This window comes from Nematostella vectensis, chromosome 5, assembly GCF_932526225.1.
Source record: "Nematostella vectensis chromosome 5, jaNemVect1.1, whole genome shotgun sequence".
NCBI lineage: Eukaryota > Metazoa > Cnidaria > Anthozoa > Actiniaria > Edwardsiidae > Nematostella > Nematostella vectensis.
The window spans coordinates 9,182,950-9,208,453 of record NC_064038.1 but is presented as its reverse complement, the minus strand read 5'-3'; the positions used below and the strand labels follow the sequence as shown (position 1 = coordinate 9,208,453).

The following is a 25,504-nucleotide window of genomic DNA, read 5'->3' as shown; positions in this document are numbered from 1 at the left end:
GAAATAAGGTGAAGAAAAATATTACGAGGTATGGTAGGGTCAGGAATGGTGGTGTAAGTTGAGCTCATTACCCCCTCCCCCCTTTGTCACTGAGCCAACCCCCTCCCCTTAAAGCTAGATCCGCCCCTGGCAAGGAGAAATGAAGGTAAGCTAAGATAAGCTGAAGCAATATTATGTAACGCAAGGTGAAATGAAGTAAGCTAGGGAATGGTCAGGTGAAGCAAGATAAAATTACGCAAGGTGAAATAAAGTAAGGTAGGGTAAGGTAAGGTAAACTGAAGCAAGATAACGTTAGGCAAGGTGAAATGAAGTAAGCTAGGGAATGGTGAGGTGAAGCAAGATAATGTTGGGCAAGGTTAAATGAAGTAAGGTAGGGTAAGGTGAGGTGAAGCAAGATAATGTTAGGCAAGGTGAAATAAAGTAAGGTAGGGTAAGGTGAGGTGAAGCAAGATAATGTTACGCAAGGTAAAATGAAGTAAGTTAGGGTAAGTTAAGCTGAAGCAAGATGATGTTACGCAAGGTAAAATGAAGTAAGGTAGGGTAAGTTCAGCTGAAGCAATATAATGTTACGCAAGGTGAAATGAAGTAAGGTAGGGAATGGTGAGGCGAAGCAAGATAATGTTAGACAAGGTGAAATGAAGTAAGGTATGGAATGGTGAGGTGAAGTAAGATAATTTGAGGTTGGGTTTTTGAGGTGAGGTGAGGTGAGGTGAGGTGAGGTGAGGTGACTGAGGTGAAGAAAGGTAATTTGAGGTTGGGTTTGGTGAGGTGAGGTGACTGAGGTGAAGATAATTTGAGGTTGGGTTAGGTGTGGTGAGGTGGAAGGTATGGTAATTTGTGGTAGGAATCCCAAGGAAGTGTGGGAGGGGCTGATGTTAAGTAGGGAGAAAAGAGGTGATGTAAGAAAGGTTAGCTGATGTGAAGTGGATCTAGATGGGATTGTGAAGGCTAGGAGAGGTATATTGGGATGTGATGAGATAGGATAACCCAAGGTCAGATAAGGGAGGTTGAAATAGAGTCGGTTAAGGTAGATGTGGGGAATTGAGATAAAGTGAGCTAAGAAAAGCTTAGGTAATGTGAAGTGCGTTGAGGTGAGTTGGGTTGAGGGTATGGCGGTGGGAAGACAACATACCTTGTTAGGAGGAACCGCGCACATACAGTCGATGGACCTAGGGGACTCCGACTTGGTGGGCAAGGTTAGTTGTTCATACGAACTTCCATCTGAGTGTATGTTGACTACCAGGACTGAAGATCTTGTAACTAAAAACAAAAGCACATGAAGCAGTCATTATTGACATGCAAGATATCACCGTAGGATAAATATTACTTGTGAATCTTGTTTTTATTGTGCGATGCACGCTTCTGCGGTCACCTTGACAGATTTGAGAAATAAAACAATAAGGATAGACGTGTTATCTGCTGGCAGAACTGATTCAGAGCGCATCGCATCCGAACGGAATCCTCCAAGCTATGAAATTTATGTTCAAAAGTGTGATCCTCGCAATCTTGGCAAACTTTCTTTGTCTTTTGGCCACAGAGGCGCGCGTAGTACTATAACGCTTTCTCTGATTGTTGTTCTGTAAGCAATATCATTGTCATCTGCTAGTCTGTGACTTACCACACCAGAAGTAGTCACCAAGCGCAATAAGGTATGTCAGCGTCTGGACGTTGCTCATTTTCAACTACAAAACAATCAATGTTTTTCAACTCGTAATTCAACACGTTTTTGTCTTCCAATCAGGACAAACGCTTAACCTATCCAGATGTATGCTGAGACATTACAGGTGACACAAGCAAATATAACAAAAACGTTACTACAAGTTCCTACAAATTCCACAATTGGCTAGGTTTACGACATGTACTACTTTTTGGGCGGTGGAGCACATGTATTTTTACAACTATATGTTCTGCTTTTTAGCAAATAGGGCCTAGTAGTTTCCGGTTTTTCTCAGCAATACGCATTAATCTTTGGCAGGGAGGGGGGAGGTAGTTCACTCTTAACGACGAAGGAGGAAGGGTTTTTTTCTACAGCAATACGTACAGATTTCTTGGCGGTAAGGGTGTCAGGGTCCCAGCCGATGATCAACCCATTCAGACTCGCGCTCCACACCGTCACACTCCTGGATGCAAGAAACAAATAAGAAGTGTTTAAAATGCAATTTAGGTACACTCCAAGTCCTAAAACACCTGCTATTAACTAAAGTGAAGTACTTAGTGGTGAAGTACTTAGCGCCTTTTATCTTTTAAAATAGGCTCGACTGTTATATGAGGTTCAAAAGTGCACTGAGGATCATAGGTAAAATTACCCATACTGTGCTCATTAGGCTAGCAGACAGTGCTGCATAACGTACTGCGCATGCGCGTGTTCTGGCGAAAACAAAAACAATCGTAGTGTTGAACCGCTCAAGCAAAGGTTCGAAAAAGCTGACTTCATTCGCTATTTTGACTAACTGTACAGCGTTACAATCATACTGTACAAAAGATCACAGATTGGTAATAAGGGAGTCAAAGAAAATTATAGCCTTTAGTTTGGTCCAATTTTCTTAGCATTCGCCAAAATGTGATAGTTCGCCGGTAAAACGATGCCATTTAAAAAAAAAGGCTGGTTTAACCGGGCGGTACTGGGACTAGTCTTGAGTTTTTCTTTTTTAGAACTGGCAGGCTAGAACGGTATGCCATATGATACCGGGTGCATCTTACCCATTGTCCGCGGTGGTTGTGATCATGTGCGAGATGTAGTCGGCATGGCCGTGGAGCTGCTGGTCAGCTGGGATGGTAGAAGATAAAAGAAGAATTGAGAAAGGTTTGTATCCCATGTAGTCACTTCCTTGGTACTCTAGCTAGTTATTGTTATTATTGCTGTCTCATTGTGAAAACTGAGATTCATTTGGAATCATTTTGGTAAATATAATTCGTGCGTTACCTTACCCATACTTTATCTAATCATTCACTGAATGTATATACTACTGGTGTTTGTTGAATCGAATCACATGTAAACCGTTGTAAATCCTAAGGTTCCAAATTGTGCCAACCGTCTGATAATGATGTTGATGGTGGTATCCCCTACCTTGCATGCTCCGTCTATTGATGATGTAGATGGTGGTATCCCCTACCTTACATGGCCCATCTATTGATAATGTAGATGGTGGTATCCCCTTACTTACATGGTCCGTCTATTGATGATGTAGATGGTGGTATCCCCTACCTTGCATGGTCCGTCTATTGATGATGTAGATGGTGGTATCCCCTACCTGGCATGGTCCGCCTGTTGATGATGTAGATGGTGGTATCCCCTACCTTGCATGGCCCATCTATTGATGATGTAGATGGTGGTATCCCCTACCTTGCATGGTCCATCAGTGATGTAGATGGTGGTATCCCCTACCTTGCATGGTCCGTCTATTGATGATGTAGATGGTGGTATCCCCTACCTTACATGGCCCATCTATTGATGATGTAGATGGTGGTATCCCCTTTCTTTCATGGTCCGTGTGTTGACGGTGGTATCCCCTACCTTTCATGGTTCATCTGTTAAAGATGTATATGGTGGTATCCCCTTCCTTGCATGGCCCATCTGTTGACGATGTAGATGGTGGTATCCCCTACCTTGCATGGTCCGTCTATTGATGATGTAGATGGTGGTATCCCTTACCTTGCATGGCCCATCTGTTCACGATGTAGATGGTGGTATCCCCTACCTTGCATGGTCCGTCTATTGATGATGTAGATGGTGGTATCCCATACCTTACATGGCCCATCTTTTGATGATGTAGATGGTGGTATCCCCTTCCTTACATGGTCCGTCTATTGATGATGTAGATGGTGGTATCCCCTACCTTACATGGCCCATCTATTGATGATGTAGATGGTGGTATCCCCTTCCTTACATGGTCTGTCTATTAATGATGTTCATGGTGGTATCCCCTACCTTGCATGGTCCGTCTATTGATGATGTAGATGGTGGTATCCCCTACCTTGCATAGTCCGTCTATTGATGATGTAGATGGTGGTATCCCCTATCTTGCATGGTCTGTCTATTGATGATGTAGATGGTGGTATCCCCTACCTTACATGGTCCGTCTATTGATGATGTAGATGGTGGTATCCCCTACCTTACATGGCCCATCTATTGATGATGTAGATGGTGGTATCCCATTCCTTACATGGTCTGTCTATTGATGATGTAGATGGTGGTATCCCCTACCTTACATGGCCCATCTATTGATGATGTAGATGGTGGTATCCCATTCCTTACATGGTCTGTCTATTAATGATGTTCATGGTGGTATCCCCTACCTTGCATGGTCCGTCTATTGATGATGAAGATGGTGGTATCCCCTACCTTGCATGGTCCGTCTATTGATGATGTAGATGGTGGTATCCCCTACCTTGCATGGTCCGTCTATTGATGATGTAGATGGTGGTATCCCCTACCTTGCATGGACCGTCTATTGATGATGTAGATGGTGGTATCCCCTACCTTACATGGCCCATCTATTGATGATGTAGATGGTGGTATCCCCTTCCTTACATGGTCTGTCTATTAATGATGTTCATGGTGGTATCCCCTACCTTGCATGGTCCGTCTATTGATGATGTAGATGGTGGTATCCCCTACCTTGCATGGTCCGTCTATTGATGATGTAGATGGTGGTATCCCCTACCTTGCATGGTCTGTCTATTGATGATGTAGATGGTGGTATCCCCTACCTTACATGGTCCGTCTATTGATGATGTAGATGGTGGTATCCCCTACCTTGCATGGTCCGTCTATTGATGATGTAGATGGTGGTATCCCCTACCTTGCATGGTCCGCCTGTTGATGGTGGTATCCCCTACCTTACATGGTCCGCCTGTTGATGATGTAGATGGTGGTATCCCCTACCTTGCATGGTCTGTCTATTGATGATGTAGATGGTGGTATCCCTTACCTTGCATGGCCCATCTGTTGATGATGTAGATGGTGGTATCCCCTACCTTGCATGGTCCGTCTATTGATGATGTAGATGGTGGTATCCCCTACCTTGCATGGCCCATCTATTGATGATGTAGATGGTGGTATCCCCTACCTTGCATGGTCCATCAGTGATGTAGATGGTGGTATCCCCTACCTTGCATGGTCCATCTATTGATGATGTAGATGGTGGTATCCCCTACCTTACATGGCCCATCTATTGATGATGTAGATGGTGGTATCCCCTTTCTTTCATGGTCCGTGTGTTGACGGTGGTATCCCCTACCTTTCATGGTTCATCTGTTAAAGATGTATATGGTGGTATCCCCTTCCTTGCATGGCCCATCTGTTGACGATGTAGATGGTGGTATCCCCTACCTTGCATGGTCCGTCTATTGATGATGTAGATGGTGGTATCCCTTACCTTGCATGGCCCATCTGTTCACGATGTAGATGGTGGTATCCCCTACCTTGCATGGTCCGTCTATTGATGATGTAGATGGTGGTATCCCATACCTTACATGGCCCATCTTTTGATGATGTAGATGGTGGTATCCCCTTCCTTACATGGTCCGTCTATTGATGATGTAGATGGTGGTATCCCCTACCTTACATGGCCCATCTATTGATGATGTAGATGGTGGTATCCCCTTCCTTACATGGTCCGTCTATTGATGATGTAGATGGTGGTATCCCCTACCTTGCATGGTCCGTCTATTGATGATGTAGATGGTGGTATCCCCTACCTTGCATGGTCTGTCTATTGATGATGTAGATGGTGGTATCCCCTACCTTGCATGGTCTGTCTATTGATGATGTAGATGGTGGTATCCCGTACCTTACATGGTCCGCCTGTTGATGATGTAGATGGTGGTATCCCCTACCTTGCATGGTCCGTCTATTGATGATGTAGATGGTGGTATCCCCTACCTTACATGGTCCGTCTATTGATGATGTAGATGGTGGTATCCCCTACCTTGCATGGTCTGTCTATTGATGATGTAGATGGTGGTATCCCCTACCTTGCATGGTCTGTCTATTGATGATGTAGATGGTGGTATCCCCTACCTTGCATGGTCTGTCTATTGATGATGTAGATGGTGGTATCCCGTACCTTACATGGTCCGCCTGTTGATGATGTAGATGGTGGTATCCCCTACCTTGCATGGTCCGTCTATTGATGATGTAGATGGTGGTATCCCCTACCTTACATGGTCCGTCTATTGATGATGTAGATGGTGGTATCCCCTACCTTGCATGGTCTGTCTATTGATGATGTAGATGGTGGTGTCCCCTACCTTGCATGGTCCGCATGTTGATGATGTAGATGGTGGTATCCCCTACCTTGCATGGCCCATTTATTGATGATGTAGATGGTGGTATCCCCTACCTTGCATGGTCAATCAGTGATGATGTAGATGGTGGTATCCCCTTCCTTACATGGTCTGTCTATTAATGATGTAGATGGTGGTATCCCGTACCTTACATGGTCCGCCTGTTGATGATGTAGATGGTGGTATCCCTTACCTTGCATGGCATATCTGTTGATGATGTAGATGGTGGTATCCCCTACCTTGCATGGTCCGTCTATTGATGATGTAGATGGTGGTGTCCCCTACCTTGCATGGTCCGCATGTTGATGATGTAGATGGTGGTATCCCCTACCTTGCATGGCCCATTTATTGATGATGTAGATGGTGGTATCCCCTACCTTGCATGGTCCATCAGTGATGATGTAGATGGTGGTATCCCCTTCCTTACATGGTCTGTCTATTAATGATGTAGATGGTGGTATCCCGTACCTTACATGGTCCGCCTGTTGATGATGTAGATGGTGGTATCCCCTACCTTGCATGGTCTGTCTATTGATGATGTAGATGGTGGTATCCCCTACCTTACATGGTCCGTCTATTAATGATGTAGATGGTGGTATCCCCTACCTTGCATGGTCTGTCTATTGATGATGTAGATGGTGGTATCCCCTACCTTACATGGCCCATCTATTGATGATGTAGATGGTGGTATCCCCTTCCTTACATGGTCTGTCTATTAATGATGTTCATGGTGGTATCCCCTACCTTGCATGGTCCGTCTATTGATGATGTAGATGGTGGTATCCCCTACCTTGCATGGTCCGTCTATTGATGATGAAGATGGTGGTATCCCCTACCTTGCATGGTCTGTCTATTGATGATGTAGATGGTGGTATCCCCTACCTTACATGGTCTGTCTATTGATGATGTAGATGGTGGTATCCCCTACCTTGCATGGTCCGTCTATTGATGATGTAGATGGTGGTATCCCTTACCTTGCATGGCATATCTGTTGATGATGTAGATGGTGGTATCCCCTACCTTGCATGGTCTGTATATTGATGATGTAGATGGTGGTGTCCCCTACCTTGCATGGTCCGCATGTTGATGATGTAGATGGTGGTATCCCCTACCTTACATGGTCTGTCTATTGATGATGTAGATGGTGGTATCCCCTACCTTGCATGGTCCGTCTATTGATGATGTAGATGGTGGTATCCCTTACCTTGCATGGCCTATCTGTTGATGATGTAGATGGTGGTATCCCCTACCTTGCATGGTCCGTCTATTGATGATGTAGATGGTGGTGATGGTGGCCCATCTGTTGACAATGTAGATGGTGGTATCCCCTACCTTGCATGGTCCGTCTATTGATGATGTAGATGGTGGTATCCCTTACCTTGCATGGCCCATCTGTTGACGATGTAGATGGTGGTATCCCCTACCTTGCATGGCCCATCTGTTGACGATGTAGATGGAGGTATCCCCTCCCTTGCATGGTCCGTCTATTAATGATGTAGATGGTGGTATCCCTTACCTTGCATGGTCCATCTGTTGACGATGTAGATGGTGGTATCCCCTACCTTACATGGTCCATCAATTAATGATGTAGATGGTGGTATCCCCCCTTGCATGGCCCATCTATTGATGATGTAGATGGTGGTATCCCCTACCTTACATGGTCCGCCTGTTGATGATGTAGATGGTGGTATCCCTTACCTTGCATGGCCCATCTGTTGACGATGTAGATGGTGGTACCCCCTACCTTGCATGGTCCGTCTATTGATGATGTAGATGGTGGTATCCATGGAGCCGACCCAAATGTGCTCATCGCCAACTGGGACCAGACAGCTCTGCAAAAAAAAGCAGTCCTTTTTGTATTTACACGTCAAAATGTTGATACTTCGAACAGTTGATGCCTTAGAACTTTAAGCTTTTAATTGATATCAAAATTAAACGACATTTGCAACTTAACATGCATTTACACAGCATCTGCAAACTAAGTCACAACTCGAAAACAAGGAAAAAATCACCAAGTATTGTTCAAAACAATCATTGTTTAGCGCTACTATTGTATGGTCAACATTCGCCATGTTTCCAAACGAAGGCCTGGTTACAAACAAGACGGTACAGTGAACTAAAGTACAAATTACACAGGAATCCCTGTAAGTCGCATGACTACAACTCCTTGGGGGGTCGGCTAAGTTAGTACTGCAAGGAGCTACAGCGGCACATTCTCTTCGTACGTACCACCCGATCTTTGGCATAGCGAAACTGGGTCACAAGTTTCCAACTGACGGCATCAATCACAGCAACTGCTCCTGAGCCCTGCAACCATAGCGACGGACCATCATTTATTGAGGCTTTAAGGTAAGGAAAATTGTAATATGATATGAATATTCCTTACCAGGCCACACCAGACTTCTCCGCGACAACTTTCAGCTGCAAAAGATAAGAATATTTGCACAATAAATTGCCAGCTTTTTGAGTGACGCGGTCATCTCGACAATATTAGGAAATAAGATAAGAATGGGCATAGCTTTATATCTGGCAGACAAAAACTTCACAAGCCGAACCAGGTGGCAAAGAGATGTCACAGTGCGCATCAGAGCACAATAGAAACTTCCGAGCCAGGAAGCTTGTATTTACTCAATCTGTGATTCTAGCATGCTACTTGGCCAACTTTCTCAAAACTTTGTCTTAGTAACGGAAAGGCGCGACGCACTAAAATTCCCCAATTCTCTTGTGCTAAGTTTGCTAGGGTCAACCCCTTGTGGGTAGCCCCCTCCGAGAGCATCTCTTATGCTTGGGGCGCCTGTGTTCTTGGACACATGCACGAAAAGGAGACTTACGAACTTAGACTTATAACAGGAAAGCGCACAAACACGACAAGAGACACCTGTGAAAGAGGTTAAGGTTTGTTGTACATACTTTCAGGCGCATAGACCATCGCCTCCACCGTGGTCTTCTCGCTGCTGTTAGCTTGAGGGGTCGGGTCGATTCGCACCTCTAGGGCCTAAAAAAAGGTTGAGTTATTTGCGTTTCTTTGGTGGAAAGCACTCGCCCATTTGAAGATTAATTTTAGCGTTGGTTCGCTTGGGTGGCTCAAAAACCGTTGCAATTATGCGATGAGTAAAAACTTAAACAACCATCGTGTTATCATGAATATGATAACGTGAGAAGTATGGAAAAGGATTCAAAACATTGCATTATCGCTTCGGTACGCAAAATTCAGGGGAGGCGGAAGGGGGAGGGGCGCTTTTCTGAGCGGATGCTTCTTTATTTATAAACGTTTTTTTTAAACCATCGGGTTTCAAGCGGTACAACCGACAACAAATTTGGTTGAACAGTAGAATCCCGTGCATAAAAACCTAGGTTATCCTCGCGTTATTATAAATAGCGGTTAAGAATTTGAAACCACAACTCACCCCTCCTCCCCTGTAACCACCAACCACCCATCCTCCCTGAAACCACCTTCCACCCCTCCCCCTAAAACCACCACCCACCCCTCCCCCTACTCCTCCCCCCACTTGTGGGACCGTTCCTGGGAGCCGCCCCTGAAATTGCTAGCCCGCCTTACTCGTATGACCACAGTCCATTCTTACGTTGCGCGGCGGATTGGTTCGAGCTGATAAGCGACCAGCATGCTGGGACGATTTTAGAGTACGCAGTTCAGCAGGGCGCCGTAAACACTGAATGGCTACAATACAATATCATATCAAACTTATTCCCCACGGATAGTGTCCTTTGTATGTATTGCCTTATATGGGCATAGATGCCCATATTTAGAAGAGCTAAAGTTTTCCCTCTCCCTGATCTCCAGAAAACATGGTGAAAAATACTCATTCCTTTGCGACTCGCGGCAAAAATTATTTACCAAAACTTTCTCGCTTGGTCAAATCTTTTCCTTACTAATCCTATAAACTCTTTAGACCCAGGCCTCCAAGAGATTGACCGAGCGGGTTTGAAGGTCACCCAAATATTGATAAGCAGGAGGTTTTGGCAATTGTGCTTCCTGAATATCTTTGTTAGTTAGACTCACAAGATTCCCAACATCAACTTTGGCAATGTTCGACGCCAAGTTTAATTGCGCCCCCTAAATTCGTCCTAGCACGCTGTTTGCATATCGACTCGACCCAATCCTCCGTGTACGTAAGAATGACCAATACAACGTAATGCTGATAAAGCACCAATCAGCATTATGCAGCAGCGTCACGTGACCCTACAAAAGCCATTAATTTTCTAAAAAAATGATGGTGCTGTTTGCACAGTGCTTTACCCTCTTCGTCTCTTTGGAGAGTTTCTTGGTGATAGGAATCTTGCTGAGGTAGAGAACGTGCTGGGAAAAAGCAAAGAAGAAAAGATCAGGAGAATACAAAAGGTTGATTATGATAACGACGATGATAATGGTGGTGGTTACAGTGATGATGATGATGAATATGATGATGGTGATTATGATGATGATGATGATTATGATGATGGTGATTACGATGATGATGATGATGATGTTGATTATGATGATGTTAATTATGATGATGGTGATTATGATGATTATGATTATGATGATGTTAATTATGATGATGTTGATTATGATGATGTTAATTATGATGATGTTGATTATGATGATGTTGATTATGATGATGGTGATTATGATGATTATGATGATGGTGGTGGTTATGATGACAAAGATGATGACGATGCCGAATACTTCAACAATATCATAATATAGTGATACTAAGATATCCAGCTCACCCCAAATCCAACTTCACTGTGTCCGCTGCAACAAACAACAAACTCGCACAATAAGACACATATCAGTCGAGCATTCATGTCAAAACAGCATTTTAAGGCTGATCACGTGACGAACCTTCTCCTTAACGCATCTGCCACCATAACATTCTGGGCAGCTTGCTTGATGCCCTGGAGGTCTTTAGATTCTGCAAGTTATAAGAGAACCTAAAGTTTAAAGTTTTCCTGCGTCGCTGCATAGTACCGAAATACCGAAACTATTTTAACTACGTAATACCGGCAGTTCCTCATTTACAATATAAAGAAAGCTAATTATATATATAATAACGCAGGCCCTTACAAAGCGGGGTGTGCAGGGTGCGCGCGCATCCCCCCTCCATGGAAAGTGGGTCATTTCTTATTAAGGAATCTTCAAATACTACGATTTTTCCATATGATACCTATGACTGCGCACCCCCCTTGGCCAATCCTAGAAACGCGTCTGTAACGAAAGTCCCGTATTTATGCTCTACAGTATCGGAAGTAACTTCTTTATGTAATACAGGAAGTTTCTCATTTACGTAAAAACGGAAGTTAATTTTTACGTAATACGGGAGGCGTGGTTGACATGCAAAATACCATGTTTCCCACATAAGTATTCGGATCCGCTGAATCGCATAGAATCTCCTAATACTACTCTTGGTGTTCCAAAATTATTTGTAATTTGTCAGATTCACTTGTCCATTATATTCACATTACACTTATAATCTTTCAACGGCCATACCTTCACTGATCGTAACGCCCGCGACCATTTCCTTCAAGCACGCAAACCAGAAAGGGCGATTCTCCTTAAGGCAGGCTATCACCTGTGGGACTTTCTTATCTATGAATGAGATGGATAAAGTATCAAAGTCAAGGATGGGCAAGCGAGAAAACACCTTTCTGTTTACATCTGGTAACGGACACTTTCTAAAGACAGGAAATATTTTATCTTCATTATTTTACCCCTCCTTCTCCTCTCCAAAATGTGGACTTTAAAAGCACACTAGCATACACACATTGGCACCAGTCGGGCCAAGACGGGACGCTAGCACAGTCTATTACCCGTGCAGTTCGGCAACCATGGACAGCTGTTTCGTCCTTATTAGGACTCGTCAGCATGGCATAGCCGGTTTGCCTCAGTTAAACTTCATCGGCAAAAAAACTGCAGGGCGACTTCGACTCGAACGAAGTGCTTTAAACCACAGCTTAGATCCATGTGAGATCTAGAGCTGCGACCGGGCTAGCGTGATGCCAATTGTGCAGATCACGCACAAAGTCAGTTAATGGAGGGTGAGTGTTGATAATGCACGCAGCCCTCGGCCAGATCAAACCTTTTACAAACGCAACAGAAGTACTCCACCAGCCCCAAACCCCCAATACTTCTACTCGTAATCGTATCACATATAGCTCGCAGTTCCCACCCCCTCCCTTTACCAACCCCACACACCCTACATAATAAAAAGTTATCTTAAGGGCGGGGAACACAAGACGGCAGAACCACGAAGTGCTGGTTGTACTGGATGTCCCTTCACCCGACCCCACACACCCTACATAATAAAACTTTATTCTACAAGTTATCTTAAGGGCGGGGAACACAAGACGGCAGAACCACGAAGTGCTGGTTGCACTGGATGTCCCTTCACCCGACCCCACACACCCTACATAATAAAACGTTATTCTACAAGTTATCTTAAGGGCGGGGAACACAAGACGGCAGAACCACGAAGTGCTGGTTGTACTGGATGTCCCTTCACCCGACCCCACACACCCTACATAATAAAACGTTATTCTACAAGTTATCTTAAGGGCGGGGAACACAAGACGGCAGAACCACGAAGTGCTGGTTGTACTGGATGTCCCTTCACCCGACCCCACACACCCTACATAATAAAACGTTATTCTACAAGTTATCTTAAGGGCGGGGAACACAAGACGGCAGAACCACGAAGTGCTGGTTGTACTGGATGTCCCTTCACCCGAACCCATACACCTATTACATCCAAAGGCACAAAATTCTACTGAAGTCAATCTTACACTAGGCTGCACATAGGGCACACTTTATCTTGTACAATGGGACATACTTCTATTAGGAAACTTGAAGGCACGTACTCTAGCACCACAAGTGGTCGCAGTTCTCAATACCGACCCCATACACCCTTTTTAGTACATACTTCTACTAGTTATCTTAAGGGCGGGTACATCGGGCGGTAGGACCACGGAGTGCTGATAGATGTTAATCGCCCCCCCCCCCACCCCTCCCATATCGCGAATCGATATACCTTATCTATTTCAGTGGTACATACTTCTACTAGTTATTGTTAATCCCCCCCCACCCCTCCCTATACCACGACCCCATACACTTTATTTGTCCAATGTTACATACTTCTACTAGTTATCTTAAGAGCGGGTACACCGGGCGGTAAGACCACGGAGTGCTGATAGATGTTAGTCCCCTCCACCCCTCCCATACCGCGAATCGATACATCCTATCTTTTCCAATGGTACATACTTCTACTAGTTATCTTAAGAGCGGGTACATCGGGCGGTAAGACCACGTAGTGCTGTAGATGTTAGTCCCCTCCCCCCTCCCATACCGCGACCCCATACACCTTATCTTTTTCAATGGTACATACTTCTACTAGTTATCTTATGAACGGGTACACCGGGCGGTAAGACCACGTAGTGCTTATAGTTCCTAATCGCCCCCCACCCCTCCCCATAACATGACCCCATACACCTTATCTTTTCCAATGTTACATACTTCTACTAGTTATCTTAAGAGCGGGTACACCGGGCGGTAGGACCACGTAGTGCTGATAGATGTTAATCGCCCTCCACCCCTCCCAATACCGCGACCCCATACACCTTATCTTTTCCAATGTTACATACTTCTACTAGTTATCTTAAGAGCGGGTACACCGGGCGGTAAGACCACGTAGTGCTTATAGTTCCTAATCCCCCCCCACCCCTCCCCATAACATGACCCCATACACTTTATTTGTCCAATGGTACATACTACTACTCGTTATCTTAAGAGCGGGTACACCGGGCGGTAAGACCACGTAGTACTGATAGATGTTAATCGCCCTCCACCCCTCCCATACCGCGAATCGATACACCTTATCTTTTCCAATGGTACATACTTCTACTAGTTATCTTAAGAGCGAATACACCGGGCGGTAGGACCACATAGCGCTGATAAATGTTAATCGCCCTCCACCCCTCCCCATACCGCGACCCCATACACCTTATCTTTTCCAATGTTACATACTTCTACTAGTTATCTTAAGAGCGGGTACACCGGGCGGTAAGACCACGTAGTACTGATAGATGTTAATCGCCTTCCACCCCTCCCATACCGCGAATCGATACACCTTATCTTTTCCAATGGTGCATACTTCTACTAGTTATCTTAAGAGCGGGTACACCGGGCGGTAAGACCACGCAGTACTGATAGATGTTAGTCCCCCCCACCCCTCCCATACCGCGAATCGATACACCTTATCTTTTCCAATGTTACATACTTCTACTAGTTATCTTAAGAGCGGGTACACCGGGCGGTAAGACCACGTAGTACTGATAGATGTTAATCGCCTTCCACCCCTCCCATACCGCGAATCGATACACCTTATCTTTTCCAATGGTGCATACTTCTACTAGTTATCTTAAGAGCGGGTACACCGGGCGGTAAGACCACGCAGTACTGATAGATGTTAGTCCCCCCCACCCCTCCCATACCGCGAATCGATACACCTTATCTTTTCCAATGGTACATACTTCTACTAGTTATCTTAAGAGCGGGTACACCGGGCGGTAAGACCACGTAGTACTGATAGATGTTAATCGCCCTCCACCCCTCCCATACTGCGAATCGATACACCTTATCTTTTCCAATGGTACATACTTCTACTAGTTATCTTAAGAGCGGGTACACCGGGCGGTAGGACCACGTAGTGCTGGTAGTACTCAATGTCCTGTATGTCTTCCAGTCTTGTGATCATCTCGCACTTGTACGCTCCCTCCACTATGAACAACAGCCTTGGGAAAAGAGCCAGATATGTGTATTAGTTTGGGAGATATAGCGATTGTTGCTGCGACTTTTGGTAATAATGATAAATGCTGATTACTATGCTGATTTCTAGGTGGTGATGGCATGACTATTTTAGGAGATGGTGTAGCTTTTCTTATTTGTTTACTTGTTTACCAGCCTTCTTCCTCCCTTGTTTGTTTGTTTGCTTGCTTGCTTGTTTGTTTGTTTGTTGCTGACGTGAGCAGCTAGCCAACTTATTTTTATTTTATTTTAAAATAAATCAATTTTCCGTGGATTTGCTGACTTTTTGATTGAAAAGATAACAGGCTGTTTTCACGGACATCGTGTGTCACTATGGTAACGAAACATGGCCTTTCCATGCCGTATACGTTTGGGCCTGTATATGCTTTTAATATTGTGCTAAATTTTTTGAACAAAAGAAAAACCTTTCACAAAAATACACTTAGATCAAATCAATGACAAACAACTGTATCGAGAAACCTTTATTTACCTGTTAGAAGTGAGAATCAGTCTGCCCATAGCTCGGTCTGTTCTGATCACTTGAGATGCGATAACAACAAACTAAATCAAAAGTCCAAATTAAATATACGCTACAGATTTTTAAACCTTGTTAAACATTGTTTGACTGAGCATTAACCTACTCACCTCTCCCTCCTCGGGAGTGATGCCCCACCATGGTATGGCCTGGGCCTCACGGTCTGCCTGTGTACAATAAAACAATCTCACACAAGCGTTTTTACAGTACGACGCTAGGGATATTGAGAAATGTTATCTGATACGACGCGCGCTACCGTGGCCACCTTGACAGATGTGTGAAGTGAGCCAATAAGGATGTTGAGAAACGTGCTATCTACGACGCGCGCTACCGAGGCCACCTTGCATGAGCTTTCCTTTTCAACTAGCAAGGCAAGGAAATGATTTAGTGCGCATATCAGAACTTGAATGAATCCTCATAGTTATGACGTTCAGTCAGTCAAAACTTTCTCGCTTGCTGATTGGCTAAATTCTTGAAATCAAATTAGGTTTTGTTTCTTTAACTAAGACATTCGCATGCTCGCAGCTTCATGGTCTTTTTACTTAGGGGCAACTTCCGCTAGAAGGTAAATGGGACAAATAAATAAATAAATCGCAAACAAGTCGAAAAGCCATGACGCTGCCGGCATGCCGTTTCCTCAAAAGTTTTCCCAAAAAGGCGTAAATTTAATCATTTGAATATTGTATCATCATAGTTTGCCGAAAGAAATAATCACGCATGGAATATGAGTGATCTTACCTCACTAAGTGCCTCGTAAAAACACGCAAAGACGTCCGGGTCCACGACTACAAATTAAACAATGCAAGTCAAGAGCAAATCGTCTGCACAAGGATATATATTTAGGATTATAACCGAGTGATGATTTTCGTTCGCGCTAATTGGGCAATTCAGGCCACAAGTACATTTTCACAGCACAAATATAAGGCGATACTGTCCAGCCAAAGTGATACTTTTGCAGTCAGAACTCGTTTTTCATCAAAAAAGAAAACTCCAATGAAATATGAAAATTGATATAGTTTGTTTTAAATGAGTGCCTCAAAGAATTTTTAACCGGACCACACTTATACATAGACAGACACGCATACACGCACGTGATTTACCGCTGTTTGGCTTGTTAAGTGTGAGGGCCTCAAAGAGCTTTTTCCCGGAGTCCGCGCTCGTCGTTTGCAGCATACTAATGCGCTTCAAGAACTCCGTTTCGCCTAAACAAAACGGAACGAGGTTAGGGTTCCCAATCCACAAAACCAAAGAGATCCTAGTGCTGTCAGCGGTGCTTCTAGAAGACACTTTATAATCTCTCTTCTTTTTTATTGACTTCTCGTACAAACACTGTATCTAAACATGTCCAGATAAGGAAGAACACAAATTTTATGCGTGTGAGCCACAGGAATCCCCTTCCAGGAGAAGGCTGGCATCTTTCAAAAGGTCTTAAAGAGCCTCTGTTGCTGCGTTACGCTTGACGCTATGACGTCATGAACTGTTGATTGACATTTTGGTGTGGGGGCTAGTCGCACGTGGGAGAGTTATGGTGAGTTCGTGAGAGAGAGTTACGGTATTTACAGTCGTCGAAATAAATAGTTCGTTCGTTCTTCGTTCGTCAAAACAACCTGTACTAATCAAGGATCTGGACCTGTTTCAAAATGGCGGCAAGCAGAAAATCTGCAAAATTTACGTGGACATTCTCGACTTAACGATACCGTAGACCCAATGGCTTCATTTCGGGTGAATTTTTTTTATTATGCCATTCGATGACAATAGGCACACTCTAGATGTTAGCAAAAAAATACCACCAAAATCTTAAATACTCCGCCAGATATTCAAGAAAAACCGAATTCGAACGAGTGAACGAGTTTATCAGTTCAGTACATGACGAAAGATATAAAGCAGATCCCGGGAGGTTGCGCGCTTTTGGTGTGTATAAATAATTCGCATGTTTAAAAGTGGTCGATTTCGCACTTCGGACCAGGCAAAAGCACTCAAAATTAAGCGCGTATAAAAAATTATTATTTTAGGAGGAAAGAAAAATCATTAAGCTTTAATTTGATATATAGTTTGTTGGCATTTGCTTTAATCCGACGCGAGCGCGAGCGATTTTGCCGGGACAATCGGGGTAATTACCACTTGGGTCTACGGTACCTTAAACAGTCCTAGGAGGGTACAATAAAAAATGATTGATGTGGTCCCCAATTATGGTATCTAATGTCCTAGAAATATAAGGAACTGGCCAAAGGAGATTGTTTGGTCATGACCTACCGAGAGGGCTTGTGGGAACTGCTGATGTCACCACTTTTCTCCTATGGAAAACAGAAGCTGATTAGGAAAAAAAGGCGTTCTTTAACGGGAATTTACTAAACAAAGTGTTATATACCTTTTTTAAATAAGTCTGCACTCGATTCTGTAGCGTAACCCGCATTGCTTCATGGGTATAAATTGAATAAGCATATAATAAAAGAAAACAAAAACAAACCAAGCCTTAAAATGTTGTAGCATTTTTGCTTATGTTCCTGTAATCATTCCCATGGCTTTCAGATACCAAGACAGGGCCTTTTACATTACCCATGAAGCATTGGGAGCTACGATGGATGAATTCTCGAGTGCAGACATATTTAAAATAGTTGTATACCTTTCTCTTCCGTGTCTCTCATATTCCTGTAGACAAAAGAACTCAGATTTAAAAATACACAAAATAATTATCTGTACTAAAATGTACTACACTTTAGTTTTAGGAGACCTAGCGAGACTGGAAATAAATTCATATTTAAAACAAGTAACGTCTGATCTCCGACAACACTTGAAAATAAAAACAAATTTGCCCCATTATCAAAATGTCTATCGGCAGACAGTCTCTAAATAATTTTCCCAAAAAAACGCGAATCCAGTATTCCTCAATGAATTGACAGCATATTGACATTTTTAGCTGTTACTGAAATTATCATTTTCCATTCTTGTTCTGAAAGGTCCCTCGAAACATTCTTCCTCAAAAACAAAAACACCCGTATCTCTAAACAGGTAAGCATGTTACGATTGGAGTAACTTCAGAATACCCCTCCACTGTGGAGCCATGTCACTGCAGTGTTCCCCAATTTGAAGTGAGCACATCATGTCTAAGTGGCCTTATCCATGAGCCTTTTGTATGTATAATCATGCAAAAGAATCAAGTCGATTGTTTCGTCTGTTTCGTGGTTTAAGTCACCGCTACCCTAGTCTACAGTCCGAAGTGAGGTCCGTCTTTGTATAATTTGTAGAACGAAGCATTGGAATAATATATCTAAGTTATCTTAAGTTACTGCTACCGTGGTCCGTGGTCGGCAGCCTGAAGTGAGTCCTAGGAATGATTTCTTTAATTAGACCAACCAAAGTACACATATCCAATTATAAATTAATCTATATCAAAGTCTGCTTATCAAGTAATTTTGCATCGTGCATGATTTTTTCCTTGACTGTGGACAACGGACCGATGACACTTAGAGGACCTTAAAATTTGGACGGGTATTCTGAAGTTTAGCTTAACAATTTGATAAAAAATACATAAAATTGTCTATTGTTTTATAAACTGGAAACACCATCCCTGTACTTGTAGCTAAAAGCTACCTTCCTATAATCGTGTATTTATACCGGAAAAGCTTGCTGGAACATCTGAATTCTTGAAGAGATTGCATGGTTTTGCCATGTCTGTAGTTCATGGCCAAAGTCGTGGTAGTTGTAAGTTTGTCTGTGAGTCGGATCGGATAGAGTGCGGCAGAGGCGTATAAAATTTCTTGCGCCTTCCATTACTCGCGCAAAGACTTTTCAAACTTTTGTCACTTTAAAATCAAGAATCGGGAGAGACTACGTCCCTTTTTTTCCCAAGTTACGAATCTTTTATATACCGAAGTTGAGGAGCAATGAGTCATTTATGCGTTGTTTTCTTCGCGCTGGAGGGGTTAGATCTATCAAAAATCAAACTCCTTTGTAAAAGTTCTGCGAAACAAAAGCCACCAAAATAAGTCATGCTGTGATTAGAAATGTAAAACAGTAAAAGGAACTCAAGCAAAACGGCTATCGTATCATTATCATAACAAAACCACAGGAAACCCAAGCACAAGGTTCGTATAAAAGCTCTCACCTTTCTTGTTTGTTTCATGGTACTTGTTTTCCTGTAGAAGCTTTTGCTCTGCAGTTCTTTCTCCTCAGCTACAGAAAGACTGGACACGACCTCTCGAACAACTCTAGCAAAGAACAGCGAGTCGTAATGTGTTCGTTTTTTTTTTGTCCTGACCGGCTAAGGAAAAGTGTGTGGAGGATCTCAGCTTTTTTATATCAATGGACTTCCAGAATTCCAGATGGATTTTAATACTCACTCATGCGGGAAGAGCTGCACGTTCCATCTCGACACGGCAAAGAAGTCTTCAAGAGCCTAAGTACATAGAACACGAAGACACAATAAAAAAAACTCGTGTGGGAATCCCCTAGAGGCACACACACTACGCACCCTAAAGGGAGCAATTTTCATCTTAAAACTCTAGCATTTGAAAGGTTGAGTAATGACATCCTTCATATCAGAAGCGAATAACTTTTAGGAAACAAGTTAGATCCCCGTCATACATATTTTTGGTGCGGCAAAAAATGGCGTTCGAAATCTCAATAAAAGGCGTTAAACCTAAAACCTCAACTCAGTATTGATTCATTTCCAGCATATCCATGCCGTCGGTAAAGTCGACCATTTGTCGGCGATGAGTCGGGGGGCACATATTAATTGTCAGCATACTATCCATAAAATCGCCTGTTTGTGGGGCGGCTTTTAGGGTCCCATTTATTGTCGGTGTATCGTCACCTAAACGTAGGTGCGCTGTCGTCATACATTTATTCCCTGTCGATGAACACCTTAATGTTCTCTACTGTAATAAAACGCACGAAAGTCTAACCTCAATTTTGTTGCCCCTCGCGACGTTGAACATGCCTCGTAGATAGAGATAACTGGCAAGCAGACTAGAGGATTTGAGTTCAGGTTCCTGGAACGACACAAAACAGAACAAAATTACCTATGTCACCATCCTACCAGGGACGTGGTGAGAGAAAAAAGCAAGGTGGGGTCCAGAGGAGTTAAATCGACACAAATTGCTCTTGTAATAGGTCACTAGACCCACCTAGAAACTTTTTCTATCCAATGCACACAAAAAAAATAACCATCTTCTAAACTACCAACGAAACTACAAACACACACAATAGCGCGCTTACTAACGAAACCCGGTTCGATGTGAAAACAGCAAAAAATAAAATAATAATAATAATGATAGTGATAGTGATAGTGATAGTGATAGTGATAGTGATAATAAGGGGGAGTGGAGAATGAAGCAAAGAATGCTGGTGGAACAAACCTTGATCTTGCCTGATAACACGGCTAAACAGTCATCGTAGAAACTTCCTAAAAGGAAGAACCCAATTTAGAACCCAAATGAACGGGACAAGTTGGGTCGTACACATTTTCTTTTTATATGTGTATCACATGCGTCAAGGAAAAGAGAAAGGACCTCAAACATTAGTGAAAAAAATTGTATTAGTACCTCATCCTAGGAAAGTCCCGTTAGACATGTTCCAGAACTAACCAATTGCATACGCGCTATGCTGCTAAGTTTATCTTAATACTCTTAATATTGTCCGTGTTAACGAGTTTGTATTATTAAGGGCAGTAGAAGGGGGGGGGGCACGTCCCACCTCAGCCCCTCCCCCCTAAAATATATATATATATTTTCAAAAATTATAAGACCAGTAGGGGCGTATCTGCCCCCGCCCCCCCACAAATATTTTCTTTATGTTTATGTACCCCCTCCCCTCTCCCCATAGTTCGCGGCCTGCTACACCTTTGTTATTGCAAGCTAAGCAACTGATGATATTTTGCGACATATTATCCAAGTATTCCAAGACTTAATATGTTGCAGGAAAAATATCACCAATAAACTTGGAACAATGGAACCCTCATAAAATGGAGGGTTTAACAATTGCAGGTCATTATTTCAAACTCTTCAGTCAACAGTACATGGGGTAAAAGTAAACCTCATAAAGAAAACACCTTTAAGGACACATTTCCCGGGCCTGGGTTGTCCGTTATATGAAGGTTCCACTGTATAGAAGTTATACCTGTATGTAATCCCGTGGCCGTGAATGGTGGTAAAATCAAGGTCGGCTGCACGGACTCTGTGGAGCTACTCTGCACAGCAATCCCGTCAGTCACCGAGAGCACAGGCGACCGAGATGAAGATGAACTGCGCTTGCGCAAAGGACCTGGCCTGGAAGATAAACGAGGACTAAGATTCCAAAGGGCATATAGGGTCGAAATGAAGTGGTTTATTAAAGAATGTCGATCAACCACACCACTTGTTATTGTTTATAATTAAAAATAGAACGGTTTATTCGCAAGAAAAAAATTAAAAATAACAATCTAAGAATAAAGTCTAATACGTTATTGACAATATTTCATTGAAATTATATTCGTCGCGAGCTGTAAAAAGAAATGCTCTTAAATTTAGTTTAAACTTTGAATCTATTTTTCGATATTTTAATGTCCAAACGATGGATTATGAAATCGGGGTTTCAACAAATATCACACCAGCATTACCTTGGTTGGGGTTTCAATTTCTCGCTTACAGCAGCAAAATAGTCCCTCTTTTCTGGATGTAACAAGCGACTATCTAGAAAACTTGAAAATGCGTGTGTCTTGCAAAGCTGTAATAAACACAAAAATAATAATTGACCCTTGAAACGTTTGATGTGATTTTTTCATGACGTCATATTTAGTATTATACGCGCATGCTCAAGTTGAACTTAAGACATCCCACATGGACAGCATCACTGTAAATCATGACTTGCTTCTGACGAACAGTTCATGAGTCACTCTGGTTTTCCTTCAGAGCGCAAAAATCTTTCGCCTTTTACTAAAGATTTCCGTGGAGGAGAACAACATAATGAGTCTATAAACTAATTTTTTGTTGCCCTGCCTTATGGCGGGGCTCCCAACCAAATCATTTGAGTACTGCACAATATTTAGAGAAATAGATGTTATGAATACGATCTGGAACCCGAGTTTTTCTACGAAACACAAACGTTGACAGTGTGTCCCTGGTATAGCAATAAGGTTTTTGTTTGACTACATCTTTGTCGTAATCTAGTATAAATCACATCGTTTACAATGCAGGAAACTACGTGGCTCCATTGAAAGGAGAAGATAGTACCAAACACGCATTATTCATTTTATCCGTCTTCCACCACCTAGACGGGAATTTTATAAAACTAGTGTAGTCAACAATGAACCAATCTCACCAGGATGCCTTAAGGGTATCTCAGACTTCACAAAAATCACTTATAATGCTAGCTTAAGACACTTATTTGACTCTTGACGCAGTCGAGTGTAACTGCTGGCTAAAATGTGCATGTCATTTAACAGGTGTCACACAATACCACCGTAACGCGTCGTTAATCGCGATGTCATTCAACAGTGTCAAATAATACTGCTGTAACGTGTCGTTACTGCGGCATAGGCATAGGTATTAGGCCACATAAAAAATATTTTCGTTTCTGGTCGCCGCCCGCCTCCGGAATTTGTGCCGCATGCAACTTTGTTTTCAGTCTGTCTCTGTAAAACCACTAGAGATCATGCAAGTTTTGAATTTTGGCGTCTTCGACAAGAAATGTCAAAAGATAAACTTCCAAGTATACCACAAATCGAAAGCTGCGCTTGGAAACCCTTACACTGCAGTAAAATTGTATGACTATATGAGCCATTATTTAACACGCAAAATCTGTTTTATGACTTGAGATGGCGGACATGCATTGAAAAAATATACAAAAACAAAATCAATTGGCGCGCATGCTAACGAGGAAGAAATCGCGACCAGAAACGAAACCTTTTTTATGTGGCCTTGTTGACAACACAACACATATTTTCTATTCCCAGCTCAACGCTGTTACAGAGCCTTCCTGTCACAAAATTTAGAAATGGACAAGGAACGATTTGAAGAGGCTTTATTCCATTAAAAGAAAGTTCCCATTTGGCTGAGCTTCTTAAAGGCTGGTTTTACTAGGAAGCAAGCGCAAGCGTAAGCGCAACACAAGTTAGAATCGGTTAAACATAAGCGCAATCGCAAGAAAATCAAGCAGTTGCCATCTCTTGCGCTGGTTCTTGCGCTTGCGTTCCAGTGAGAATCGGAGAATAACGTACGTTGCGCTTGCGCTTACGTCTAAGTGAGAACCAACTTTAATAGAATGCCCCGTACCTCTCTGTAGAATGGCTGATCCTCTGAAGGTTTCGACTCGATGAAAGCATCCAAATCAAAGTAGAGCTATCCAGGCATAAAGTAAAAAGAGAAAAAGATCAGCGATTAACAAAAACAACAGCACTTCAAAGAGACAGAAATATTGACACAGAACTATGAAGGGGAAAATGAAATGAGTGTTTTACCTCTTCTTGGACTGTATACGAGGACATATCGCTAAAAAGAGGAATAAAATATAATTATGATATAAACTAGATGATTCAGTCTCATTGACAAATATGTAGAATTCCGCCTAAGAAATTAATATCAGTGTACTCACCCTAGAATGCGTGCCATCATTTCCATTGTCGCTGAAAAACAATAAGAAAAATATTGTAGTAATCGCCTGGTTGACTGGCCTGGAACTCGTTATTGTAACTCGACTCGCCTGGTACTCGTTATTAAAACTCGACTCGCCTGCTACTCGTTATTGTAACCCGACTCGCCTGGTACTTGTTACTGTAATTTGACTCGCCTGGTCCTCGTTATTGTTACTCTACTCGCCTGGTACTCGTTACTGTAATTTGACTCGCCTGCTACTCGTTATTGTAACTCGACTCGCCTGGTACTCGTTACTGTAATTTGACTCGCCTGGTCCTCGTTATTGTTACTCTACTCGCCTGGTACTCGTTACTGTAATTTGACTCGCCTGGTCCTCGTTATTGTTACTCTACTCGCCTGGTACTCGTTACTGTAATTTGACTCGCCTGGTCCTCGTTATTGTTACTCTACTCGCCTGGTACTCGTTACTGTAATTTGACTCGCCTGGTCCTCGTTATTGTTACTCTACTCGCCTGGTACTCGTTACTGTAATTTGACTCGCCTGGTACTCGTTATTGTAACTCGACTCGCCTTGATAATGTGCCATATTCTGCAGTAACCCACCTGCTAACACAAGCTGGTGAAAATCCCTGTTGAAACGTTCTCGTTCTTTCTTCACTTCCGACAAACTCTCAAACGCTGGACTGCAGAAAGCATCAAGGAATTACAGTAGATTAAAGAATAAAGGAGGATTGGAAAAACAAGTTTTCTTACCGATTAGATAGTAGCAAATCAAAATGGATCGGCGCTTTCTTCATCCTGAAAAAGAAATTGCAAGTAATTTCAGAGTTCAAGAAAGAGCGCAGATGAAACAGTAAAAAAGGGGGAGGGAGAAGACATAGTGGAGGATTGAAGAAGGTAGACAGTTAGCGCTAAAGGCATTTTTATGGCAACGACTTGCCTAAATTTAAAGAATTCCCCGATGTAAGCTGGAATGCGATGAACTTTGACGTCACGCCCCATGTTGACTAAGCCTTCATCAATATCTGCGATGATGATGTCAGCCATCTGAAATGGGGCAAAAATTATGTTGGTGGACCACTAATAGTAATAAAGACAGAGGCAAAATGACGTCACAGCATGGCGAATGAAACGTCACCATTGAAATTGACAATGTCATTAAAATATCTTGGTCTTTAAGCATTGGGCATGTCGAGCATTACATCAAGACGTCACGCACTACTTCAGGACGTCACGCATTACTTCAGGAGGTCACATATTATCTCAGGACGCCACGCATTATATCAGGACGTCACCCATTTCATCAGGACT

At 42.9% G+C, this 25,504-nt stretch overlaps 1 protein-coding gene and 1 non-coding gene across 3 annotated transcripts in view; one reads left to right on the top strand and one right to left on the bottom strand.

Moving 5' to 3' along the window:
* The window catches only part of LOC5518171 (DENN domain-containing protein 3), a 40,521-nt gene that overhangs the window by 2,359 nt on the left and 12,658 nt on the right, over positions 1-25,504 (bottom strand). For both annotated transcript variants that reach the window (XM_048727781.1, XM_048727782.1), the window contains exons 14-44: positions 25,134-25,240; positions 24,947-24,991; positions 24,797-24,876; positions 24,192-24,222; positions 24,058-24,088; positions 23,873-23,938; positions 22,219-22,325; positions 21,741-21,889; positions 20,981-21,027; positions 20,528-20,614; positions 19,964-20,019; positions 19,729-19,831; positions 18,247-18,272; positions 17,877-17,917; positions 16,724-16,825; positions 16,362-16,408; positions 15,734-15,790; positions 15,579-15,649; positions 14,942-15,075; positions 11,780-11,878; positions 11,135-11,204; positions 11,020-11,044; positions 10,547-10,606; positions 9,199-9,283; positions 8,675-8,709; positions 8,518-8,595; positions 8,033-8,120; positions 2,701-2,767; positions 2,042-2,120; positions 1,619-1,682; positions 1,133-1,260 (exon numbers count right to left, since the gene is read on the bottom strand). In XM_048727781.1, coding sequence (XP_048583738.1) covers positions 1,133-1,260; positions 1,619-1,682; positions 2,042-2,120; positions 2,701-2,767; positions 8,033-8,120; positions 8,518-8,595; positions 8,675-8,709; positions 9,199-9,283; positions 10,547-10,606; positions 11,020-11,044; positions 11,135-11,204; positions 11,780-11,878; positions 14,942-15,075; positions 15,579-15,649; positions 15,734-15,790; positions 16,362-16,408; positions 16,724-16,825; positions 17,877-17,917; positions 18,247-18,272; positions 19,729-19,831; positions 19,964-20,019; positions 20,528-20,614; positions 20,981-21,027; positions 21,741-21,889; positions 22,219-22,325; positions 23,873-23,938; positions 24,058-24,088; positions 24,192-24,222; positions 24,797-24,876; positions 24,947-24,991; positions 25,134-25,240 — 2,265 coding nt within the window. The remainder of the gene's footprint in view (positions 1-1,132; positions 1,261-1,618; positions 1,683-2,041; positions 2,121-2,700; positions 2,768-8,032; positions 8,121-8,517; positions 8,596-8,674; positions 8,710-9,198; positions 9,284-10,546; positions 10,607-11,019; positions 11,045-11,134; positions 11,205-11,779; positions 11,879-14,941; positions 15,076-15,578; positions 15,650-15,733; positions 15,791-16,361; positions 16,409-16,723; positions 16,826-17,876; positions 17,918-18,246; positions 18,273-19,728; positions 19,832-19,963; positions 20,020-20,527; positions 20,615-20,980; positions 21,028-21,740; positions 21,890-22,218; positions 22,326-23,872; positions 23,939-24,057; positions 24,089-24,191; positions 24,223-24,796; positions 24,877-24,946; positions 24,992-25,133; positions 25,241-25,504) is intronic.
* Positions 22,491-22,611, top strand: LOC116603458. The gene has a single exon (XR_004290619.2). It is a non-coding gene; the product is annotated as a U5 spliceosomal RNA (small nuclear RNA).